General features: G+C 39.3%; 1 protein-coding gene across 1 annotated transcript in view; it reads right to left on the bottom strand.

Annotated features, from left to right (window-relative positions):
• Rp1 (RP1 axonemal microtubule associated) overlaps window positions 1–25103 on the bottom strand; it is a 298773-nt gene that overhangs the window by 165053 nt on the left and 108617 nt on the right. Inside the window, exon 7 of the mRNA XM_045144358.1 lies at window positions 7234–7385. Coding sequence (XP_045000293.1) covers window positions 7234–7385 — 152 coding nt within the window. The remainder of the gene's footprint in view (window positions 1–7233; window positions 7386–25103) is intronic.

Raw genomic sequence — 25103 nt, 5'->3', positions numbered from 1 at the left:
GCACATGCGTCTGGAGTGTGTTTGTAGTGGCTTGAGGCCCTGGCGTGCCCATTCTCTATCTATCTGCCTCTTTCTGTCTGTTGCTCTCAAATAAATAAATAAAAGGTAAAACAAAAAAGAATTTTAAAAAAATTCACTATAATGCTGAAAAGAAATGACAGTGGAGTATTCATCACTAAGTGAAATATTTCTATCACACTCTTCAAGATTCAGGGTTCACTGCAGAAGAGGTGACAGAAAGAATGTATAAAAAATGGTTTATTTTTTATACTTATGGAAGTTATCAATAAAAAAATCTTACAAACAAGATAAATACAGGCATTATACAATGACAAAAATAACTCACCAGGAAGCTACATTTATCAATATGTTTTCATATAACATCAAGTTATTCCTCTGCTGAGCATTTACTCTAAATGCTCCATGCTTCACTGCAGTGATATTTGTTCAGCCATGTTTATAGCTGCTCAATTCATAACAGCTAAGTTCTGGAATCAACACAGGTGCATGAAGTTGTGGGTATTTACAGAATGAAATTCTACTCAGAAGTAAATAAAAATGACACAATGAAACTTGTAGGAAAATGGATGGGACTTGGAGCAGATCATACTCAGTGAACACACATAATCACAGAAAGACAAATGCTGCATGTTCTCATTCATCTTAATCCTAACCTGGAATAGCTTCAGTTGCAGGCATACCTCATAGGCAACTCCAGGCCCAGATAATAAGGATTGGAAGTGTTTGGAGGTAGAGAAAGAGGAGTATGGGGGAAAAGAAACACAAAACTAAACCCAAAATGAACTTTCTCCTTGAAAGTAGACTAAAATATTAACCCTCAACAGGAATATAGGAGGGATGGATTATCTGGAGGATTATCTGGAAAGAAGGGCCCTGGAGAGGGTGAAATGAAGCCTAATCTTAGAACATTTGCTTCTGGTCTATAACTCCAATTACCAAAAATTGGTTCCTACCCACATTGAGCTGTTGATGGGAGAGAACTATGAGGTCCCCCAAACAAGATAGGCTTCTCCCAAAGCACTTGATTACCTGTTTCAAGTAAAAGGTAAGACCCTATTGCTAAAGATACCATATGCTTCCAACAGAGAACTCAGAGATACCCATCTGGCATCTGGAAGAGAGCAAGTTCCCAGATGGTTAGCCCATCTAGTTCTGGAAGGCACTACATTAGCTACTGGGGGAAGTGGCCAACAATGGTAGGAGCAAGCAGGAGTCAAAGCAACCAGCCTGACAAGATGCACAACCCAGTGAAATGGTGGCACAAAGCCTAAGTGGGTAACCAATAGCCTTCTGATTAGCTAAGAGGTCTTCTCAATGGAAAGGAACCCTTAGCTGGAACTGGGAACCAGGTCAGAATCTTATGGAGACCAAGATTATGGTCTCCCAACAACAACCTCACTCTAGACTTTGGCTAAAAAAAGAGCACAGTGAGAAGCCCATAAGCAGTTTTGAAGGCAGAATCAGTCACGCACTACAGTCACCATCCCCTGTCCTTTCAGCGATGGATTAACAATAAGGAAATTCAGGACTTCATCAACACTAACAAACACACAGAATCAACAAAGGAAAAAAAAGAGTATTCATTGTTCTCAAACATACATAAAACATCCTTCAGAACTGGTCACAAGTCAAACCATAAACAAGTTTTAACAATAAGAAAAGGAATCTTTTTCAACCACAGAGGAATGAAATGAGAGAACAAAATCAAAAAACTAGAAATCCTCTATTTAAACAACTTTTGGGTAAAGTGATGTGAACAAGATGGCAGAACAGGAGGCCTCACCTGACTTTCCATACTACAGACATACCAAGATAACAACTACACACAGACCATTTGCTTTGGTATGATGTTTAACCTTCAAAGTGAATGTGACAGGATTTAGGATAACCTAAGATACTGGTGAAGTACATATCTGGTGTCTTTCCAGGAAAGAGTCACTGAAAGAGGAAGGCCTATGATAATTTGGTAGCTTCATCTCATAGGCTTGGGGTCTAGATGGAATAAAAAGGAGAAAGCCAACTGAGTATTGGCATTCTGTGTTCTCTCCTTACTGGCCAACCATGATGTGAACTGAACTTCTCTTCAAGGTTTTACCACCATTATGCCCTGCACCCTCTGCAACTATGAACCAAAATCAATAACTCATACTGTTAAGTTATTTATGTCAGGTGTCTGGTCACATAGGTAAGCATTGCAGGCATGTTCACATTTCTGGCAGAAATCACCCAACAAAGAGCAGCTTGTGGGGAAAAGGGGTTTATTTTGGCTTAAATACTCAAGGGGAAGCTCCAGGATGGCAGGAAAAATGATGACATGAGCAGAGAGGGTGGACATCACCCCCTGGCCAACAGAAGTTGAACAATAGCAACAGGAGAATGTGCCAAACACTGGCAAAGGGAAGCTGGCTATAACACCCATAAACCTGTCCCCAACAATGCACTGCCTCCAGGAGACACTAATTACCAAATCTCTATCAGCTGTGAACCTAACATTCAGAACACCTAAGTTTATGGGAGACACATGAATCAAACCAACACAATAAGTAATATACTTAGAGATAAGTCTGGAAAATTCTTAAAATATTTCTATACAGTATTAGTAACAGAGGAAATATAAACATCAACACAGAAAGGCTGGGGTGTGCAAAAACTATACCCTAGCAATAGTGCTGCATAATCAGGAGAGAACTCTTGATCTACATTGAGGAGTGAAGGTTTTGGGCAACCAAAGACAGCACCCTTTCTTTAATGGTTGTCACCTGAGCCATTGGTTCTTGAAGCCACCACTTCTGGAAGCCCATAGCGCTCTGCATTTACAAGTTCCTGAGACTGGAGAATAAGGAGATGCTTTTCTCCTGGACTCAGTGTAGTAAATTGGGTAAAAACATGTTTAATTTTTAGTTTCTCCCTTGAAGAGGTTTGACTTTCACAGTAGCTGCCAGAGTGTTGTTCTTTTAAGTAGCCTATATCTAGGAGCCAATAGAGTGAGTAACTGGTAATTCTCTGGGAGCCTAAATAAGAATGTGGGATATTTCCCATGACTTCACACTTGGCTCATATAAGTAATAAAACTAGGCCTCCAGCATTTCCCTAGGGAAAAACAATTGTCTACATATCAAGAACTCCAGGTTAAATACCTTTGACAAAAAGGGCTTGTTCCTAAATCACTTAGCTCTAGTCACATATGATCTCAGCATTCAGGAGTCTCTAAGGACCACAGAGAACAGAACAAAGAGGCAATTTCAGATGAGTACAGGAACTCATCCAATAACTTTCCACAGAAGTGGCAACACCTAGGTCCCAGTTTGATTGTACACTTTCTAGCATGTTATTTGAGTGGTGGGCTTCTAACTACCCTGCAACATGGAAGTGATGGGGCAGGTAACAAACTAGATATTCTCCCAGAGCAAATACAGGCATGATGGAACTTCTACAGTAATTTATTACAAGCCCCTGGACCACTCCAATGATGAAAGCAAGCTTCTCCCTGTAAGGAAACTGCCCATACATTTATACAGCTCCCAAATTATATTTCCCATGAGCACCTGCAAAATTCCTACACAGGACAGAAATCCCAGGTGGCTGCTCAACCATCTGGCTCTGGAAGGAGATGCGCTGTGTCTTGGGAGTATTCTGAGAACATAGAAATCAACCTAGATGATTGGTAGGGCATGTTGATGGATGGACACAAAAGCACTTCCACTTCTATTTTGTCCTGGTACAGTGCAGAACAAGGGGCTAAAAAGAAGCCCAACTCTCAATTTCTCCCTTGTATTAGTTACTTGTCTCATTGCTATGATGAGATACTTGACAAAAAGCAATTTAAAGGAATGTGCTAATTTGAATAAGTGTCCCCCAGTAGATTCAGTTTTATTAAAGCTTCTTAGATTTCACTACCTGACTGGAGGAGATGCCACTGAATGGATCTTAGGGTCCAGCCCTAAGGTGTGGTGGTGGATTTGGAATTCCAATCTAAAGATATGCAAAGTGTCTGAGTTTTGCCTGGAGTTCCTCAGTGTGCTTCTGTGAGGTGTCGCTTTTGGGGTTTTTGGCTTGGGGCTTCTCGCTCTCTGCTTGGACCTGTCATTATGGAACTTCCCCTGAATTTGTAATCTTCAACAGATATCGCCTCTTCCACAATTGTGCCTGGTCTGGAAGTTCATCTCAGCAACCTAAAGCTGCCTACTATAAGGAGTAAGAGTTTATTTCCACTTACAGTTCAAGGGGATGGTTTATCATAGTGGGAAAGGCATCCTGGATAGCAGGGTGTGGTAGCTGGTCATATTGCATCCAGAGTCAGGAAACAAAGACTGATGGATGCTGGTTATCAGCTTCCTTTATCCTTTAGTCCAGACCACAAGCCTATGGGATGGTTCTACCCACATTCAGGGTATGTTTTCCCTTTTCCTTAAATCTTTCTGGAAACACATTCAGAGAAATGCTCAGAAGTGTGTTTCCATGGTGATTCTAAATCCAATCAAGTTGACAATTAAGATGAACAATCACATCCCTAAAAAGAAATTGACTGCACATATAATGTCCTAGCTCCCAGCTGTTGTCCATGAGTCAGGCTTTAGCATGCATCTAGGAGCTGCTTAGACCAGGAATCAGGACTGGCAGATGGTACTTCACACAGTTCTTCCCTCTGGCTTGCTCCAAGACTAGAACCAAGCCTTCAGCTAACCTTTCTGTCCCTGAGAGTTGACAGCATCAGACATTTGGAAGACTCCTTAGCAGCAATAGAACACACTGTAGAACAGTTGAAATTGCATGGTGTGAACAGGAATGCAGACATATGCAAAGATCCACTTCTGGGTTTAGTATAGAAAATGGGAGATGAACTCCAGCTCCTGAGAAGAAACTAGATCATACACCTAGCAATCTACCATTTCCAGCTTCTTCTTACAACCTGGTCTGTATCCTACCTGGTTTGGGGCACTGACAAACTTGAAATATCATTATCTTCTGAGAGTTACCAAAAGTAAATAGTATTTGAATAAGTACAAAAATGTTAAGCTGTACCTGATGGTACAAGCCTGTAATTCCAGTTACTTAGGAAGCTGAGGCAGAAGGATCAGAAGTTCAAGGCCAAATTTCCAACCTATAGAGTAAGTTTAAGGCCAATCTGGGCAACTGAGTAAGACCTTGTCTTAAAATCGTTTTCAAGAAGAGTTAGGGATATATTTCAGTGTCACAGAATTTGCCTAGCAGACATGGGGTCATAGATTAAATCTAAACTACTGCAAATAAATATAGTATAAATAAGATTTTAGAACCATAAGTCACTGGTCAGGCTTGTTGGTGAGTTTAAATCCCATATGCAATTAGTCTGAAAATACTAGGATGGTTGACTCTTATTTAATTTTAGAATGCAACACAGACATTCAAGAAAAAATAAAGAAACAAAGGAATATATTCTAAACAAAATGACAAAAAAACCAACTGCAATATACTGGAAACGAGTAATTCAGTAAATACAGAATTTAAAATGATAGTCCCAAATATTTTAGGTCAAGATGAGCAATGAATAAACAAAGTGAGAATTTCAACAAAGAGGATGTATTTAGGTTTTAAGACTATAATATATAAATTTTAAAAAGCTAAGAAATGATTCAATTTCAAAATGAGCAAAGGATATGAATTTACTTTTCTTTATATATGGCATAAAAATAGCCAAGACACATAAGGTATTTTGAACATCAGTAAATATTAGAGAAACACAAACCAAAACTACAATGATCAATTCACTTATAACAAAAAGACAATTTTCACTGAAATAAATATATTAAAATATATCAAAAGACATTATGTGCTCTTGGTAGGACTGTAAAATGCTATAGCCACATGTCAGTTTCTGAAAAATTAAAAATAATCTACCATATGACCCAGTCATTCTACTTCTGAGTGTATATAGAAAATAAGTGAAAGAATCGTTTCAAAGACATATTTTCACCCCCATGTATTATTAATAATAGTCAAGAAGTAGAGGAAATCCATGTGTCTCTTAATGGATGCATTGATAAATAGAACATAGTATTTATATACATACATTAGAATGATATTTCATTTGTAAAAGTCTTACTACATCCTGCAATACACATGAATATTAAAGACATTTCACTAAGCAAAAAGACTCAGTCATAAAAAACCAACTAATATATAACTATACTTATATGAGTTATTTATCTACTTCATGTAAACAGAAGAGTAAAGTGTAAGCAGGAGACAAAACTGGGAAGATGTTATTGCATAGTTGTAGAATTCCAGTTTGGGAAGGTAAATTTCTAGCGATATGCTATAAAATAATGGGGACTATAGATGCTTCTTGATGTATACTCCTAACCTATTGAGCATCCAAGTTTAGCAAGGCAATGAGTGCACTGGAGAAATTCACTGAATAATTCTGATGATTCATGGCTAAGAGCTTCAGTCCATCACTGCCCCTCAGCACTACAAAGAAGTGCTATAGTGCATATCACCAGCTCAGGAAAAGATACAGGTTAAAAATCCAAATACTAGGGCTGGAGAGATGGCTTAGCAGTTAGTGTGTTTGCCTGCCAAGCCAAAGGATACATATTTGATTCTCCAGGACCCATATAAGCCATATGCACAAGGGGTCACATGCATCTGGAGTTCATTGGCAATGGCTGGAGGCCCTGAAGCACCCATTCTCTCCTCTCTCTCTTTCTCAAATAAATAAAAATAAAAAATATTTTTAAATATATATATATATATATATACATATCCCATATATATAATTCAAAGACCAATTTGTACTCAGTGTATGTCATTTTCATAACACCTTACTCATAATACTGGAAAAATTTAAGTCAAACCATCATAAGTGGGATACCAACTGCATACTTAAGATCTCAGAATTTTATGCATAAATGTACTTCTTACAAAGGTTAATGGGGAAATTTTACACAATAAAAATCTTCTAAAAATCAGACCAGTAGCTAAGGAGATGGCTCAGTAGTTAAAGGAATTTACTTACAAAGCCTGCCAGGTTCTAGACATCAGTAACCTACTAAAAAAAAGTTGTAAAAAAAAAAAAGCAAGCAAGAAAGAAAAGATGCAAAGAGTGTGGCACATATGTCTCAAGGCTATTTGCAGTGGCAAGAGATCCTAGCATACACACACACACACACACACACACACACACACACACACAATTTTTAAAATCAAATAAAATAATTTCCATTTACTTACTTGTCCTCTTAAAAAACAAAAGGAGCTCTTTGATTGAACTAGTTGTCTACATCCTGTATCTCCTTTTGACCCATAGATAGAAATGTAGACATTGGCTGCTGTTCCAGCATTCCACAGCTCACCCGTTGCCACACTTACTTCATATGTTGTCACTAACAGCAAAAGAAAATTAAGATTTAGGTGCCAAGAATTAGTCATCTAGTTGAAACTGCTATTTAAATCTAATCCAGATTTCTAGTCTGGGTAGGATGTAGTAATCTATGCTAGCCAATGATTCCAACTGAATGCAGCTATAAAAATTTAGTAGAAAGAAGTCTCCTTGTTTATATGACTAGCTAAGTGTAATCAAGCTTGATTATATGAACATGAGTGGGCATCATTTATCAGAGAACATGGCAACACCACTGAAGAAAATCTCTCTCCCCAATAGCCAGTAATTTCTGATAACCAAGTGGAGAAGGAGGAAGGACAGGGGAGACAAGAGAAGATATTGAGGGGAAACATCAAGATACATTACTTACTTACATTAACATTTGGTCATAAGAATAAAAACAGGTAGGATAAACAAAAATAAAGACCAAGATTCCATAATTAAAAGCAACCATGTAAATAATTGCATTAAATTTAAATGGACTCCAATTAAAAGAAATAGCTCGTGGATTTAGTTTTTTGTTTTTTTTTTTTTAAGTCTTATCCAGGACACTTCTATCTACCAAGTGAGACATCACACACTCCAAGGCTCAGGGTTCACTGTAGAAGAGGTGACAGAAAGAAGTTAACAGCCAAAGAAAGGGTAGTATTGATTAAAATGCTATCTTCCAGACACATTTAAGTGGCCTTAATATTCAAGACCTCATAGTGCCTCACATAGCCTACACAAGACCTTCATAATAGGAGGGAAAACAATGATGGCATCAAAATAGAAGAGACATTAATTACAAAGAAGGGATTTAATGGAGGAACGATTTGGGAGGGGAATATGGAGACAATGGGAGGGAATTATCAAGGTTTATTATCTATACTTATGGAAGTTATCGATAAAAGTTTTTGTTTAATCTGCTTTCTATTACAAAAGGATTTTGATGATACAAATTAGAAAAAAAATTCTTTTAAATCCCATACAATAATGCATGTGAAATCTGATGAATTAATTAAGAATACTTTAGATTTCTGGTCAAGATGGCATCTGCCTACCATGCCTCACCTCACAGGGAAGGAAAGACAAGATCATTTTGGCTTTTTAGGGGTTTGAAGATCCTAGTAGACCTCCAGTGGGAGGATGCGGAGGAGCAAAGTAGGGAATCTGCTGATGCTCATGCTCTCAACTAGCCCACCAGTCCCCCAATCTCCTCAAGCAGCCATCCCGGCCTCAGTCCCAGCGGCCCCATCAACAGGTTCCTCCTGCACTATGCCATAACAGCCACGATCACATGCACAGTCCAGATACTCCTTCAGGAAGTGCAGGCTACTTGGACCCAAATCAGCAAGCTAGCATTCCCCCTCCCTACTTCAGGTTTCATGCCACCAGGGACTTCCACGCATGACCGCCTACCCACCCTCCGCCCCTCTGCAAGCAGACAAGATCCTCCTGCACTTCCTGCAGGCTACTGGAGCCTCAGTCATCAGGCTAGTATTCACTCCCTCCTTCCCTGGGTTTTCTGGGAACCTCCACTCATGAGTGCTGTCCCACCCTGCTGCCCCGCAATTAAATGAGGTCATAGAACAAATGCACCATTAAAAGACATGTACAGGACATTTCATCCAAATACAGCAGAACACACATTCTTTTCAGCAGCACATGGAACATTCTCTAAAATAGACCATATATTAGGACACAAAGCTAATCTTAACAAATACAGGAAAACTGAAATAATTCCTTGCACTCCATCTGATCATAATGGGATTAAACTACCAATAAATAGCAAGAAAAGCTATAGAGCATACACAAATTATGGAAACTAAACAATATACTACTAAATGATGAATGGGTAAATGAAGAAATTAAGAAGGAAATCTAAAATTTCATAGAGTCAAATGATAATGAGAACACAACATATCAAAACCTTTGGGACACAATGAAGGCAGTCCTAAGAGGGAAATTTGTAGGTTTAAGTGCCTATATTAAGAAATTAGGAAGGTCACAAATAAACAACGTAATGCTTCACCTTAAAGCCTTGGGGAAAAAAATGAACAAGGCAAAGCAAAAATCAGAAGACGGGAAGAAATAATAAAGATTAGGGCAGAAATTAATGAAATAGAAACCAAAAGAACAATCCAAAGAATCAAGGAAACAAAGAGTTCATTCTTTGAAAGGATAAACAAGATTGATAAACCCTTATAAATCTCACCAGAAGAAAGAGAGAAGAGACAAAAATTAATAAAATTGGACATGAAAAAGCACCATTACAACAGGTACCAAAGAAATTCAGAAAATCATAAGGACATATTTTAAGAATACATATGCTTCTAAGTTTGATATTCTGAAAGTAACCTTGATTCATATCACCTACCAAAATCAAACCAAAATGAGATAAACAATATAAATAGACCTATAACAAGTATGGAGATCCAAGCAGTTATAAAAAGTCTCCCGAGCTGGGTGTGGTGGCGCACGCCTTTAATCCCAGCACTCAGAAGGCAGAGGTAGGAGGATCGCCATGAGTTTGAGGCCACCCTGGGATTCCATAATGAATTCCAGGTCAGCCTGAGCTACAGTGAGACCCTACCTCAGGAAAAAAAAAAAAAAAAAAAAAAAAAAAGCCTCCCAACTAAAAAGAGTCAAGGCTCAAATGGATTCACTGGTGAATTTTACCACACCTCAATGGAAAAAAAATAACACCATTGCTTCTCAAACTTTTCCAAAAACTGGAAAAGGAAGGAATTCTATCAAACTCCTTCTACAAAGCCAGCATCAACCTGATACTGAAATCAAAGATAGAACAAAAAAAGGAAATTACAGCCCAGTCTCCCTCATAAACATAGATGCAAAAATTCTGAACAAAATATTGGCAAACAGAATACAAGAATATATCAGAAAGATTATTCACCCTGACCAAGTTGGTTTTATCCCAGGGATGCAGGGATGGTTCAACATACGCAAATCGATAAATGTAATACATCATATGAATGGTCTGAAGGATAAAATCACATGATCATCTCAATAGATGCAGAAAAGGCATTCAACAAAATCTACCATCCCTTAATGGTAAAAGTATTATAGAAACTGGGAACAGAAGGAACATATCTCAACATAATAAAAGCTACTTATGACAAACCACAGATCAACCACATCGGACCTCATGAAACTGCAAGGCTTTTGTACAGCAAAGAACACTGTGAATAGATCAAAGAGGCAACCTACAGACTGGGAGAAAATCTTTGCTACCTATACATCTGATAGAAGATTAATATATAGAATGTACAAAGAACTCAAAAAAGTAACCAAATTAAAAATGGGCTATGGAACTAAATAGAGAGTTTTTAGAAGTAGAAATACAGATGGCATATAAACATCTAAAAAAAAATGTTCTACATCCTTAGTCACCAGAGAAATACAGATTAAAGCTACACTGAGATTCTATCTCACTCCTGTCAGAATGGCTGCCATCATGAAAACAAATGATCATAAATGCTGGAGAGGATGTAGAAAAAGAGGAACAGTTCTACAGTATTGGTGGAAATGCAATCTTATCCAGCCATTATAGAAATCAGTGCATAAGTTCCTGAGACAGCTAAAAATAGACAGCTATACCCTTCTAGGCATATATCCTCAGGACTAGTCTCACTACCTTAGAGATACTTGCTCAGCTATGTTTATTGCTGCTCTACCTATTCCTATCTATTGCTTCACAATAGGTAGGAAATGGAACCACCTCAGATGTCCCTCAACTCCTGAGTTGATAATGAAGATATGGTACATTTATACAATGGAGTTCTACTCAGCACTAAAGAAAGATGAAGTTATGAAATTTTCAGGAAAAATGGATGGATCTTTAAAGTATTATGCTTAGTAAGGTAACCCAGGCCCAGAAAGCCAAACATCACATGTTCTCTCTCATATGTGCATCCTAGCTACAAATGATTGGACTTCTATGTGAGTAGGAATAAACCTCAGTAGCAGAGGCCAGTAAGCTAGAAAAGAGATATAAATGGAATAGAAAGGGAGGGAGGGAGGACTTAGTGTTGTATATAAGTAAGTAGAAGAACAGATTAATGGGGGTGAAAAGTGAGGTCAGTGGAAGAGATTGAGTAAAGGAAAAGTGGAGGGAGGGCTAATCAAAATCTAAGAGTATGATATAAATTAGTCATATGTAAAACTACTTTTTTGGACAATGGAACACTCAGGAATTATAGAGAAATTTTCAGTACCAGGGATGGGATACCTTCAAGTGAGTTGTTGGCCAGGGAGGTCCCCAAATGTCCCCAAAACACTACAGGCCATTGCCAAGGCCCTTGGTTTCCCACCAGGAATAGATGGAAAGACCCTATTGCTGAAGACTCTACACACTTGGGCTGCAGGTCACTGAGATATCCTACTGGAGCTGAGCTGAAAACCTTCTCCATGTAGACCAGCTCACAGAAAGCTGGAAAAAGCCATTCTACATGTAGTTTAATGGGAGAGAGAGAAATCACCAGTGTAGATACTCAACACTGGACACTGCAAGCCTTAAATTTGGCCAGCCAGGCCAAATGAGCCAATGAATGCAATAGTGGCATGTCTGTTATGGAGGAAACCAACTGCCCTCTAATTGGACAGGAGGCCTGCTCCATGGGAGAAAATACATCCCTCATACTGCTAACTTATGACAGGAGTAGTCATGAGCCCTAAAGGTAACATCTATTGGTGTCTGGCTGAATGTATATACTATACTCACAAAACTGCCCAGTAAGCACTTCTCTTAATGTTCATACCCATATATTAATGCTACTCTCACTTTTAGTTAGAGAACATTCTCTTTTCAGATAGCATTGACCTTGGTATATCTCAAAAGGCACTATGGTGCTGAGAACAAGTGACAGAGGAGTACTCACCACTGAAACATCTCTATCACAAAGAACCTAGCAGCATAGACTGTAAAAAAAGATAGCATCTTCAACAACTAGTGCTGGACAGACTGGATAACCATATGCAGGAAAATAAAACTGTATACACACATCTGGCCATGCACAAAAATCAAGTCCAAAGGATCAAAGACCTCAATATAAGACTGGAAACTCAGATACTACTGGAAGAAAAAAATAGAAGGAACTTTATATGATACAGGAATGGAAAAACACTTCCTGAACAAAACCCCAGTCACTCAAGAAATTAAACAATCACTCAACCATTGGAATCTCATGAAGCTGAAAAGTTTTTTCACATACAAACATACAATAAGCAGAGCCAACAGATTACCCACAGAATGGGAGAAAATTTTTGCCAGCTATACAAGAGAGAGGCCTAATTTCTAGAATCTACAAAGAACTGAAAAACAATAAACAAATCAATACTAATGAGCAATAAAAAAAAAAATCAAACAGCCCACTCACAAAATGGGGCAGAGAACTGAACAGGGAGTTCTTAGAGGAAGAAATACAAATAGCAAACACACACTTATGAAAATGTTCAACATCCCTAACCATCAGGGAAATGCAAATTAAAACAACTATGAAATTCCACCTTATCCCAGTAAGGATAGTAAATGTTAAAAAATCAAATAAGCTGGGCGTGGTGGCACACGCCTTTAATCCCAGCACTTGTGAGGCAGAGGTAGGAGGACTGCCGTGAGTTCGAGGCCACCCTGAGACTACATAGTGAATTCCAGGTCAGCCTGTGTTAGAGTGAGACCCTACCTCAAAAAATCAAAAAAAAAAAAAAATCAAATAAAAACAAATGGTGATGAGAATGTGGAAAAATGGGAACCCTCATTCACTATTGGTGGGAAATTAAGATGATACAACTACTGTGGAAAGCAATATGGAGACTCCTAAAAAGGTTCACTATAGAGTTACCAACAGAACTAGTTATTCCCTTATTGTGTATTTACCCTAAAAGATCCATGCCTCATTCAGAGGGATTTCCTCAAGCATGTTTATAGCTGCTCAATTCATAATAGCTAAGAACTGGAATCAAACCAGATGTCCATAATTAGATAAATGTATAACCAAGATGTGGTATATCTGCATGATGGAATTCTACACAACAGTAAGGAAAAATGACACAATGAAATTTGAAAAAAATAAAAAGTGGTCAAACTTGGAAGAAATCATTCTCAGTGAACTCACCCATCACAGAAAGTCAATCTTCACATGGTCACACGCATCTGTGGCTCCTAACATGGATCTACCCAAGTTGCTGACATAACGAATAGACATCTTGAGGACCAAAAAATAGGGAGTGTGAGGTGAGAGGGGAGGGTAAAGGTGAGGAGGAACACAACTGGACCCAAATGGAACTGGCACCAAAAAATCCTATACCCTGAAAGACAGACTAAAAGGTTGAAACTTCATCAGGTCCTTAGAGGGAACACCTGAATTAAAGGGCTCTGTAGAGGGTATAATGAAAACTAATCTTAATCTTCTCCTGTTTTCTCTCTCTCTCTCTTCTCTCTTTCTCTTTTATATTCCCTATCTTTTTTTTTCCTTCTTTTCCCTTGGCGCTGGCCTGTAACTTCCAGTACCAAGATGTGGTTGACATTCACAATGAGATGTTGATCAGAGAGACCTACAAGGTTTCCGAAAGAAGACAGACTTATGTCAGAGCATTTGATTACCCACAGAAGGTTAGCAGTTAAGACCCTACTGATGAATATGCCAAATGCAGTTGGTACAGAACAAGGAGAGACTGGTTGGAACGTGGAAGAAAGTCAGTCCCCAGACAATTAGCTTGTCTAGTGCCAGAAAGTACTACATTAGTGACTGGGGAAAATGCCCAACATCTGTAGAAGCAACTTGTGGTCTAAGGTACTCAGCAGCAATCAACCTGATGTGATGTTCACCCAAGTGCAATAGTGGCACACAGCAATGGTGGGTAACCAACTGCTCTTGAATTGGCTAACAGATACGGTCAGTGGAACAGAACCAACAGCTGGACCTGAAAAACCAGTCAGAATCATATTTAAAAAATGAATCTGTTCTTTAATATCAAGTTCCTACAAATCTTGGGCTACAAGAGGGCCTATACCTATTAAATTATCTCTAAAATAATAATGGTTACCTGGTGCTGACTTCACTCTCCATTGGAGATTCTGCTTCTCTTTTTTAGATGGATGCAGAACCTGAGCAGATAATTAGCCATTGAATTTCACCAGGGCCTCAGCTGAAACCATAGAGTAATTGGGGAAATGAGTAAGAGTGCTGCTTTCCTGGTGAACATGGAATCAGCACAAGGGTGAAGGAGATTGACACAGAGAACACTCAACTCCTACCAATCCAGAGATCCAGAGATACACAGGATCCCAAGACTTCATCACTGAAGTAGACCTAAAATGAATGCAACATAACTCAGGGAAATTCGTGGATGAGAAGGCAGAAAGATTCTTATAGCCACACATTGGGACATTATGCACAGAGACATTGCTTCTTCCCCATAACTGATGGCTAAGCCCACAATGCACGACCCACAATCTCCAATGAGGAGGGTCCCTTGAGAGGGGAGAGGACAAAGAGGAGGCTAACAATGTTACCAACATGTGCTGTTTACACACTGAGTATGTATATAACTAAAAAAGAAAACAAAAGAGTAAACAAAAGTTTGCTATAGAAATTAAGGCAGGAATTTAATAATGGTAAACCAATTCAAGAAGATAATGCAAAAAATCCAAATGTGGACAACAAACAACAAAGCTGCAACAACCATAAAGCAAACATAGAACTTCATAAAATTAGACATTAGCAAGTTCACAGTAATACCTGGAGATTTTAACAGCCTTTTCTCAGTAGTAAATTAGCAGTAAGCTATTAAGAAAATAAAGAGATTTCCAGGTATGGTGGTACATGATTTTAATCCAAGCACTAAAGAGGCTAAGGTAGGAGGATCACTGTGAATTCAGGTCTAGCCTGAGGCTACATAGTGATTTCCAGGTCAGCCTGGGCTACAGAAAGATGCTACCTTTCTCCCACAGCCCAGGTCTGAGTCCCTTGTGTGGACAGTGTGTGGGCAGGCATGGTGGTCTGGGGTGAGTAGGCTATACCCATTTCTTGTCCCCTCCCATAGCCCCAGTCTGTGTTCCTTGCACAGTCACTGTGTGGGCAGTCAAGGTGGCCTGGAGAGTAGGCCGGACCCATTTCTGTTCCCCTCCCACAGACCAGGTCTGAGTTTCGTGCATGGTCACAGAGTGTAGGCAGATGCTATGGTCTGGATTGAGTAGGCTGGACCCATATCTGGGCTCCTACCATTTCCCTAGTCTAGGTTGCCTGCACTGGTCCATGTACTGGAAGGCTAAGCATGAAGTAGGCCAAATAATTCAGCAAGGCTCAGGGAATTTTCTGGAAGAGGGGGTGGAAAGATTGTTAGAGCCACAAGTTGAGACATTTTGCACAGACATTGCCACTCCTCCATAACTGACTGCTGCCCCATAATGCATGACCCACAATTCCCATGGGGTTGACCTCAATCCCCATCCCCAATATGGAAGGTCTCTTCAGAAAAGGGGCAGGGAAGAGAGAAAGGATGGTACCAACATGTGATGTTTACATACAAAATATGTCCATATCTAATAATAATACAATGAAAAATGAAAGATGCTACCTCAAAAAAACAAAATAACAATAATAATATAAAATAAATACATATAGGTGGTTGGAACATCATCATCTTGACCTACATGAAATTTACAGAAAGAAATATAATCAGACTAAATGAAAGAGGATTATGCATTCTCAAGTGAAAATGCAACATTTGCCAATGTAAGCAATATATACTGGGCTATAAACCTCAATCAATTTCAAAGTAATGAATTTATCAGAACATGTTTTCTGACTATAAAAGTAACCATTGCTATTTTTTTTTGATGAATTGGCTCTTAACTAATAATTGTTTCTTTAAAAAAAAAACAAAATGCATTAAATAGTTAAATGAAGACTCTGAAGTGAGCAGCATAAGGAGAACTGTAGAAGAAAGACCACCCTCCACAGTAACACTAAACATCAATTAAACATGTTTCTTTTTGTACTAAAATCAAGCCAAGATTCAATGCACAAGAAATCCAAAACTGGCACTGGATGTCAAGATACAGTGCTCACAAAGAACCTTATAGTTCTAATTCAAAAAGCAAGAAAGAGAACTTCTAATATATAGAGGAATAAATATTACTTTCCTCCCCATTTTTCTCTTGTCTGGAACCCCAATCCTGGGAAAAGAAGAGCACAATAACCAGTACACTAAAGGAAAGGAATCTTCCCTTCCATTCAGTATAGCTAGCCTTCAAAAACCACTCTCAACAGCACCAACTAACAGACTCTAGGAAGAAATTTCCTAGTGACATGGGACAACAGCTAGCCATGTGCACAAAGTGCAATGTGATTTTGGAGAAAGGAAACAAAGAGCTGAGGTTTCTAAAGGCCAATTCTATGTCAGTAGAAGTTCAAATACAGCAAGTGTAGAAAATTAAATGCTGCTTGTCCAGAACATAAAAGTTACATTAGCTTTATAAAATAGCCAGCTTATTATTTTTCTGTATGTGACTTGACATCTCTGTGACTAGATGAGACACCTTGTTGCAGTCAGCTTTGCATTGTGGCAAAAAATGCATCTTGTGGAGAAAGGGGTTTATTTTGGCAGACTCCAGGGGATGTTCCATGACAGCAGGGGAAAATGATGACATGAGCAGAGGGAGAACATCACCTCCTGGCCAACATGAGGTGGACAACAGCAACAGGAGACTGTACCAAACACTGGCAAGGGGAAACTGGCTATACCACTCATAAGACCACCCCCAATAATACATTGCCTCCCAGAGGCCTCAATTCCCAAGTTTCCACCAGTTGGAAACCTAGCATTTAGAACACATGAGTTTATGGAGGACATCTGACTCAAACTACCACATTCCACCCCCGACCCTATAAACTGATAACCATAAATGATGTAAAATGCAATGAATTCGTCCAACTTTAAAAGTACCCATCATTTTTATCAATCTCAATGCTGTTGAAACATTCCTATAGTCCAAGGACTTTTAGCTGAGCCATAATAGCAAAGAATAAAAAATAAATAAAAGCACAGAATAAATATTCACACTGTAAAAGATAGCATTGGGAATAGCAAAGAAATATTTCATCAACAAACAGGGAAATTATTAAACTCTGTAGCACCAAGTGTGACAACTCTAACCAGTGAAAAGTCACCTAGTCTGAGAATTCTAGCTGCTGACAAATCTCCAGAGTTCCAATTCTGCCCCACCATCTAGGCTACTTACAGTCCTAGAAAACTGTACCTGGTGCCAGCACCTCTCCTTGGCAGTCATCCCATATCTAAAATCTCCATTAGGTCTCCACTACAACCTCATCTCATCCTCATGGCTTCATCAGGCCTCCAAGCAGGTACTCCAGTAACCCTGCTTCACACTGCCCATGGCCATTTCCAAAACACAAAACCATGTTGTAAATTCAATGACCCTCTCTTTTCTGCATTTGTTAAATTCCATAGTACCAAGTGGGCTATCAATTTATTAATCCAGCAGAGCATAAAGGTAACTTTGAAAAATAGCAAACTCCTTCGGAATTCAGGTCCCTTGTTTCTAAAGAGCCAACATTCTTCCTGCTGTTCCAATGCAGATCAGTTGGCCCAATCTCAAAGGTTGTAATCTCTCAAACAATTACAGCTGAATAGGCAGTAGTTTCAGCTCAAAGATTTCATTTCTTTCCGTGTCATACTTCTCTGCTCACACCAGTCCATTTCTATGCAATGCAACCTGCACAAGTTCTCAGGACATAGGCATAGCAGCAAGCCCCTTACACAAATTCCTTCTAGCCCATTCTAGGCAAAGCTTTTTCTCACCCCTATAAGTAAAACCTCACAGTCCATAGTTCTCCCTGCAATCATATCTTTCAACTCTGACCAAAATAGTCCATCAAGCTATACTTATAGCACTATAAGGTGTCTCTTAGGTCAGGGTTCCACATTTCCTCCTCAAAAATCAGCTCCAAAAGGCCAAAAGTCACATAGTCAGATTTCTAGCAGGTATGACCCCATTCTTGGTACAAATTAGATTGTTGCAGCCAGCTTTGCATTGCTGGCAGAAAACACCCAACCAAGAGTAGCTTGTGGAGAAAAGGGTTTATTTTGAGTTACAGACTCAAGGGGAAGCCCCATGATGGGAGGGGAAAATGATGGCATGACCAGAGGGTAGACACCTCCTGGCCAACATCAGGTGGACAACAGTAACAGGAGAGTGTGCCAAACACTGGCAAGGGAAAGCTGGTTATAGAAATCATATGCCCACCCCCAATCATACATTGCCTCCTGGAGGCTTCAAGTCCCCAAATTGCTACCAACTGGGGACCTAACATTCAGAACACATAAGTTTATGAGGAACACCTTAATCAAAGTGTCACACACCTCTTGTTCAGAATTACAATTCTCCTAACTGTGCTTTCTTGAAACTAGACCTATGCATGTCTCTGAGGTGTAACTCATCTCTTATATGCCAGGGCTCCCCACACCTACAGTTCATCCTCTTACTTGCCCACATTTTAACAGACCCAGTTTTTGCTTCCTTGGTAATCATTCTTAATATTCACTGGCCTCTTTCTAGCTTTCTGTGCTTCCAGATGAAAACTTCATCCTGATTCAAGAATATAGATACCAAAAAATAAAAGGCTCTTTTCAGCACAACTCTACCACATTTTCAGCTCAAAGTCACTAAAGACTAATACCCACCTAAACCTCTAAGGATCCTTGGTTGCTCTTTCCAAATTTCAAAATTTCCATTCTGTTTTTTTTAAATTTTTATTCATTTATTTGACAGAGAAAAAGGGAGAGAGAGAAAGAAAATGGGTGTGCCCGGGGCCTCCAGCCACTGCAAATGAACTCCAGATGCAGGCACCTCCTTGTGCATCTGGCTAACATGAGTCCTGGGGAATCGAACCTGGGTCCTTTAGCTTTGAAGGCAAATTCTTTAACTGCTAAGCCATCCCTCCAGCCCCACTCTATTCTTTTTTATATAGCCAAAGATGCTGGAATGTTAGTATCAGAGCTCTTTGACCCCTCCCAACTGGCTTGAAGCAAATTTTCCTTAGAATCGTTCTCTCCTATTCCACAAAGGACCCAAACAATCTGGTTCCTTGAGCACAAACTTCTAGAAGCCCCTTCCCACTGGTCAGCTTGCCACACCCAAAAGCATGAAAGAAAAGCCCTGCTGTCATTGAACACCTTTTATCTATATCTCTCCTTCTCTTATCCTGTGTCTCACTCTTGCTCTCACTCTCACTCTCCCTCACTTTTCTTCCCACTCTCTTCTCCATTTCTCCCCCAGGCATGGCCTGGGTCCCAGCAACTGCCTCAATGGTGCCTTTAACCAGTGTATCACCCACAGCCATGAGCCGACATTCTCACCTTTGGGCTTCTTCTCCCAACCTTCCTTGATTTCTTAAATTTTCTTGAACCCAGAGGAGTTTATAGATACACAAGCCTTATTGAACCCAATAGGAAAATTTGTGGTATTTTACATGTCTAACCTTCTTGCCAAAACCTAGCATATACAATATATGAATAAGTTAGGTATACACCTAGATATGTTCAGTTTAACAGTGACAACATAAACCACATTAATAGAAGAAAAACTCCACATAATCATCTCATAAATAAGGAAAAAGCATTTTAAGATAATTTTTTTTATCAAAACACGACTTTTGATACTTATACAGGACATACATATCAACCCGTCCAATATCATGGAAGAGGGGGTGGGAAGAATGTTTCTTCTATTCTCACACTCTTGGGTCCTCTTGCTCTCTCTCCCTTGTGTGCATATCCCCTTTCTATTTCAAATCCTCTCTTACTCCTCCTTTTCTTTTTTCTGCTCTTCTCCTCCTCTTTCTTCTTCTTCTTTGACTTCTTCTCCCTCTCTCTCCTTTCCTCTCCTGTAAATTCTTAAACCTCTAGTGAGAACCTGGATATATAGTGTTCTGGCTGGAATATAGAGGTTCTACTGAGATGGCCTCCCTTCTCGGACTCCTTCACCTTTCCTCCTTTGCCTTTGCCATGCTTGTGCTTTTTCTGCACTGAACACTAGCTCAATTCTCTGGTGATTCAGGCTGTTGGGACACTTATGTTTAGGGGACCTCAACATTGAATCAGGTGATATCCTATCTGGCAGGGCATCCAGGACCCTCTATTGCACCAAACCTAATAGAGGTACAAAGACATTTGTTCTCTACTCTGGTTATTTTCCATGTGACCTTAAATCACACACTGTGGAGACTTAAAGAGGTAGGAAGATGCTTGCACCTCTTACTTACCTATACCTGATTCAGTGCCAGAGCTTACCAGACTCTCCCCAGACTTTCCCATCATCATCTCCCGATCAGGCAGAGATCTAGACCTTCTTGCCTCAAAACTATTTGAGATTTGATGTTTGATCTCAGCTCAGAGTTTCTTTGCCCCAAGGCAACCAGCCCCACAAAGCACTTTGACCTCCTGGATCTATACTACCTGGGAAGCTCAAGAGTTAGGAACTGTTAGAGATAATGTTAGTGCCACAAGTCAAGAGATCACCACTCAATTGAATGAGTTTGGTCAAGGCAAAGTTTACTTCAGTGAAGAAGGCTGCATATCCACTCCACAGCTTGTAAGAAGTACACTAGGCAGGAGGTCCACTGTATTTAGTTCCTAGTGTGAAGGAACACTGGATTTGCTTCATTAGCTCAGGCTTGACCTTACAATCTATTCCTGAATGGCTACACTAAATATCACAAGGAACAGAAAGAATGGGGTAAGGCAGGGTCAGTGGAAACTTTTTTGAATTAACAGCAAGTTACAACATAAAGTTTTAACCTTTAGAATATTTTAGAAAGTATATCACATCTGCCTATGCCAACAAGTATGACCACTTTCCATACAATGGAGACCAGATAAAAGAATAAAGGAGGGCTGGAGAGATGGCTTAGCAGTTAAGTGCTTGCCTGTGAAGCCTAAGGACCCCGGTTCGAGGCTCAGTTCCCCAGGTCCCACGTTAGCCAGATGCACAAGGGGGCGCACGCGTCTGGAGTTCGTTTGCAGTGGCTGGAGGCCCTGGTGCACCCATTCTCTCTCTCTCCCTCTATCTGTCTTTCTCTCTGTGTCTGTCACTCTCAAGTAAATAAATAAAAAATTTTAAAAAAAAAGAATAAAGGAGAGGGGCAGCAATGAGATCTATATTATATAAAAAAACTGAATTTATCACAAATCTCTTCTTTTATATTATATATTGTTTTCTTCAAATTCAGCTAAGAGACATTAACTTTCTCATTCTTGGGCATCTAGAAGTAAAAAGTGGTTGGAATGTGGGGTTGAGGGGTTTTTTTAGTGAGAGTTGTTTCTATTAGTTTTTGGAATAACCCTTCCCATAGGAAATAATACAACATCCTATCGACACAGTTTGCTCATTGGTTCTAGTTGTTGAGAGATTCCTTTAACAATTAGAACCAATGAGCAAACTGGATTGGAAAACAGATTAGCCTTAGATATGTTGATAGCTGAAAAAGAAAGCATTTATGTCATGATAGGAAACCAATGTTATACTTTTATCTCAAATAGTACCAGTCTTGATAGAATCATAACTAAAACATTACAAGACCTAACTATATGAGCTAATGACTTGACTAAAAATTCAGACATAGGTGACATATTTTCTAATTTGATAGAATCATAGTTTGGGCCAGGCATGGTGGTTGATGCCTTTAATCCCAGCACTCGGGAGGCAAAGTGAGTTTGAGGCCACCCTGTGAATACATAGTGAATTCCAGGTCAGCCTGAGCTGGTGAGACCCTACCTCAAACAAAAAAAGAACAATGGCTTGATAAATGGAAGGGCCTCATGACCTCTGGCCTTACTTCTCTTACTATAGTTTTTGGTGTCCTAGTGTTGATAGGTAGTATATTTTCTATAAGTACCTTGATTTACATTATATTAGCCATAGCTCATGAGAGAAGAATTTATTCTACCCAGTGAGTAAATGATCAACTATATTACCAACAGATATCTCATATGACCAATTTTGACATTTCTGTATAGTCAGTCTACACTTTCTATAAAAATCTTAGCCCAGTATTCCTCCCTTCAGGAAGTCATAATCTCAGGGTCTGTTTATCTTAAAGTAAGTGGAGCATTCCTGGGTAATTTGTTTAGCTAAAGTATGGATTGGCCATGCATCCTTAAATTCTAAGGACAGCATCACACATAGCTTGAGGACACAATGACTGCCTTGATGTAATTAGTGTAATAATTCATGTGTAATGGGTTTGGATGACATTTCCTATCCATCAGGTAAAGCTCGTCTTCCATACCCATCCTTGGGCATCCTTTGGTTATTGTTTTTCTTCTTGTGGGGTATATAATGGGAGCTTAGAATTAGAAGGAAAATAGGGTGAGTTAGAAAAGAGGAGGCAGCTTCATCAAATAAACTGTTAAATTTTTTTTTGGTATGTGGTTTTTTTTTTTAAATTTTTATTTATTTATTTATTTATTTATTCATTCATTCATTCATTTATTTATTTATTTGAGAGCAACAGACACAGAGAGAAAGACAGATAGAGGGAGAGAGAGAGAATGGGCGCACCAGGGCTTCCAGCCTCTGCAAATGAACTCCAGACGCGTGCGCCCCCTTGTGCATCTGGCTAACGTGGGACCTGGGGAACCGAGCCTCGAACCAGGGTTCTTAGGCTTCACAGGCAAGCGCTTAACCGCTAAGCCATCTCTCCAGCCCTAAACTGTTAATTTTGATAGTATGTCCTTTTTGTTGCTCTAAGACTTGCAGTATTGCAATTTCTTCAGGCAATATTAAGTAATCTGAAATCTGAATAATGAGTTTTTTGTGGAGTAAGTTTTTTTCCTTCACTTTTTTTTTTAACAAGGTAGGATTTCATTCTAGTCCAGGCTGACCTGGAATTCACTATGTAGTCTCATGGTGGCCTCAAACTCAAGGCAATCCTCCTACCTCTGCTTCCCAAGTGCTGGGAATAAAGGCATGCACCACCATGCCAAGATTCCTTTAATAGTAATTAGACTATGTTCAACACAGATTTTTCCAAAAGTGTGCTATACCAAAGATATATTTAGAATCAGAATAAATAGTTCCTTCTTAAGGTTTGACTTAGAGCAAATGGTTCACAGGTCTTAGCTGACCAATTATTTGGCAATCTCCCTGATTCCATGATATCAAGGCATTCTCTGTCTACTAAAGCATCTCTACCCATGATGCCTCTTGCCTTCATTATTCTAGAGGATCCCTGTATAGACAGCCATTTCACTTATGTGTCAATGTTAATAGAGGGATGGCATTAGGAGTCCTAATCCAAGACATGGAGGACAATGGAAGCAGTGACATTCTTATCCAGATTGTTAGACCAAGTCACTGTGGCTGGCCTGAATGTGTCCAGTCAGTGGTAGACACTGCTTTTTTGACAGAAGGGACAAGAAAATTAACATTTGGGGAAAACTGAGTCAGCACAGAACCCCTCTCAGATATGGGCTATCCTTCCCCAAAGGGAAGAACATGGATCACTGACTCTTGGATCTTAAAACATAACACCCTCCTACTAAAGAGAGGTGATTTAACTTTTACCAACAACGAGTCCCTGAATCCAGCTGAATTTCTAACTGAAGGTCAAGAAACTTTAAAAGGACTCAAATACTGTTTGTTGTCTATATATGTCACAGAATATCAAACCAAGGTATGGCTTTACTTAAAAGAAATTCCCTTTAAGAGTAGGCTCTGGCTCTCTATATAGGGATCCTCTAGAATAATGAAGGCAAGAGGCATCATGGGTAGGTATGCTTTAGTGGACAGAGAATGCCTTGATATCATTGAATCAGGAAGATTGCCAAATAATTGGTCAGCTAAGACCTGTGAACCATTTGCTCTAAGCCAAACCTTAAGAAGGAACTATTTATTCTGATTCTAAATATATCTTTGGTATAGCACACTTTTGGAAAAATCTGTGTTGAACATAGTCTAATTACTAGTAAAGGAATCTTGGCTTTTCCAAGGAGAGCAGGATTAACACTGGAGCACTAATTAGGGTTTGTTTAATCTTTATTATATGATTCCTCCTGGTGTCCATATAAAGAGGTCTAGTTTCTCTTCTAATAAGTTAAAGTACAAATTGATGGTTTTCAGTGCATAGGACTGGTCCATAATGGACAATATTCTTATAAGCCCAGAAACCTCCTGAGTCCCTTTTCAGTATAGGGCTGGGGAAGGCCACCTATGCCTTTTACCATCTCTAGCTCCAATCCACTCCCGTCTCAACTAGCAGATGTCCCAAGTACTTAACTTCTTTTCCTATGAACTATAATTTCCCACTAGATATAGACTCTTAATCTGTGACTTCCATGAAAACTGAGAAAGTTAATGGTCATGTTAGTTACTTCAGTTTGGTCAATACCCGATAGGAATAAGTAAATCCTCTACATATTGGAGCAAACACATATAGAAGGGGGACTGAATTTCTCTAAAATTCTTTCAAGAACTTAACCACAAAGGTTAGATGAACCAGTAAAGCCTATGACAAAATGGTCCATCTATGTTATTGTTTTCTTCTTGAATGGGGTCTTCCCATTCAAATATAAAATGACCCCTGTTGCTAAAGGATAGGCCCAAAGAGCAACCTTGAGATCTCTAACAGTAAATTACTGATGATTATGGGGAACTGTGCTAAGAAGTTATATGGATTAGGGACCACAAGGTGTTTGC

Source organism: Jaculus jaculus, chromosome 2, assembly GCF_020740685.1.
Source record: "Jaculus jaculus isolate mJacJac1 chromosome 2, mJacJac1.mat.Y.cur, whole genome shotgun sequence".
Taxonomy (NCBI): Eukaryota; Metazoa; Chordata; class Mammalia; order Rodentia; family Dipodidae; genus Jaculus; species Jaculus jaculus.
The sequence above is the reverse complement of the archived record's forward strand: the minus strand, read 5'-3'. Positions and strand labels throughout refer to the sequence as shown.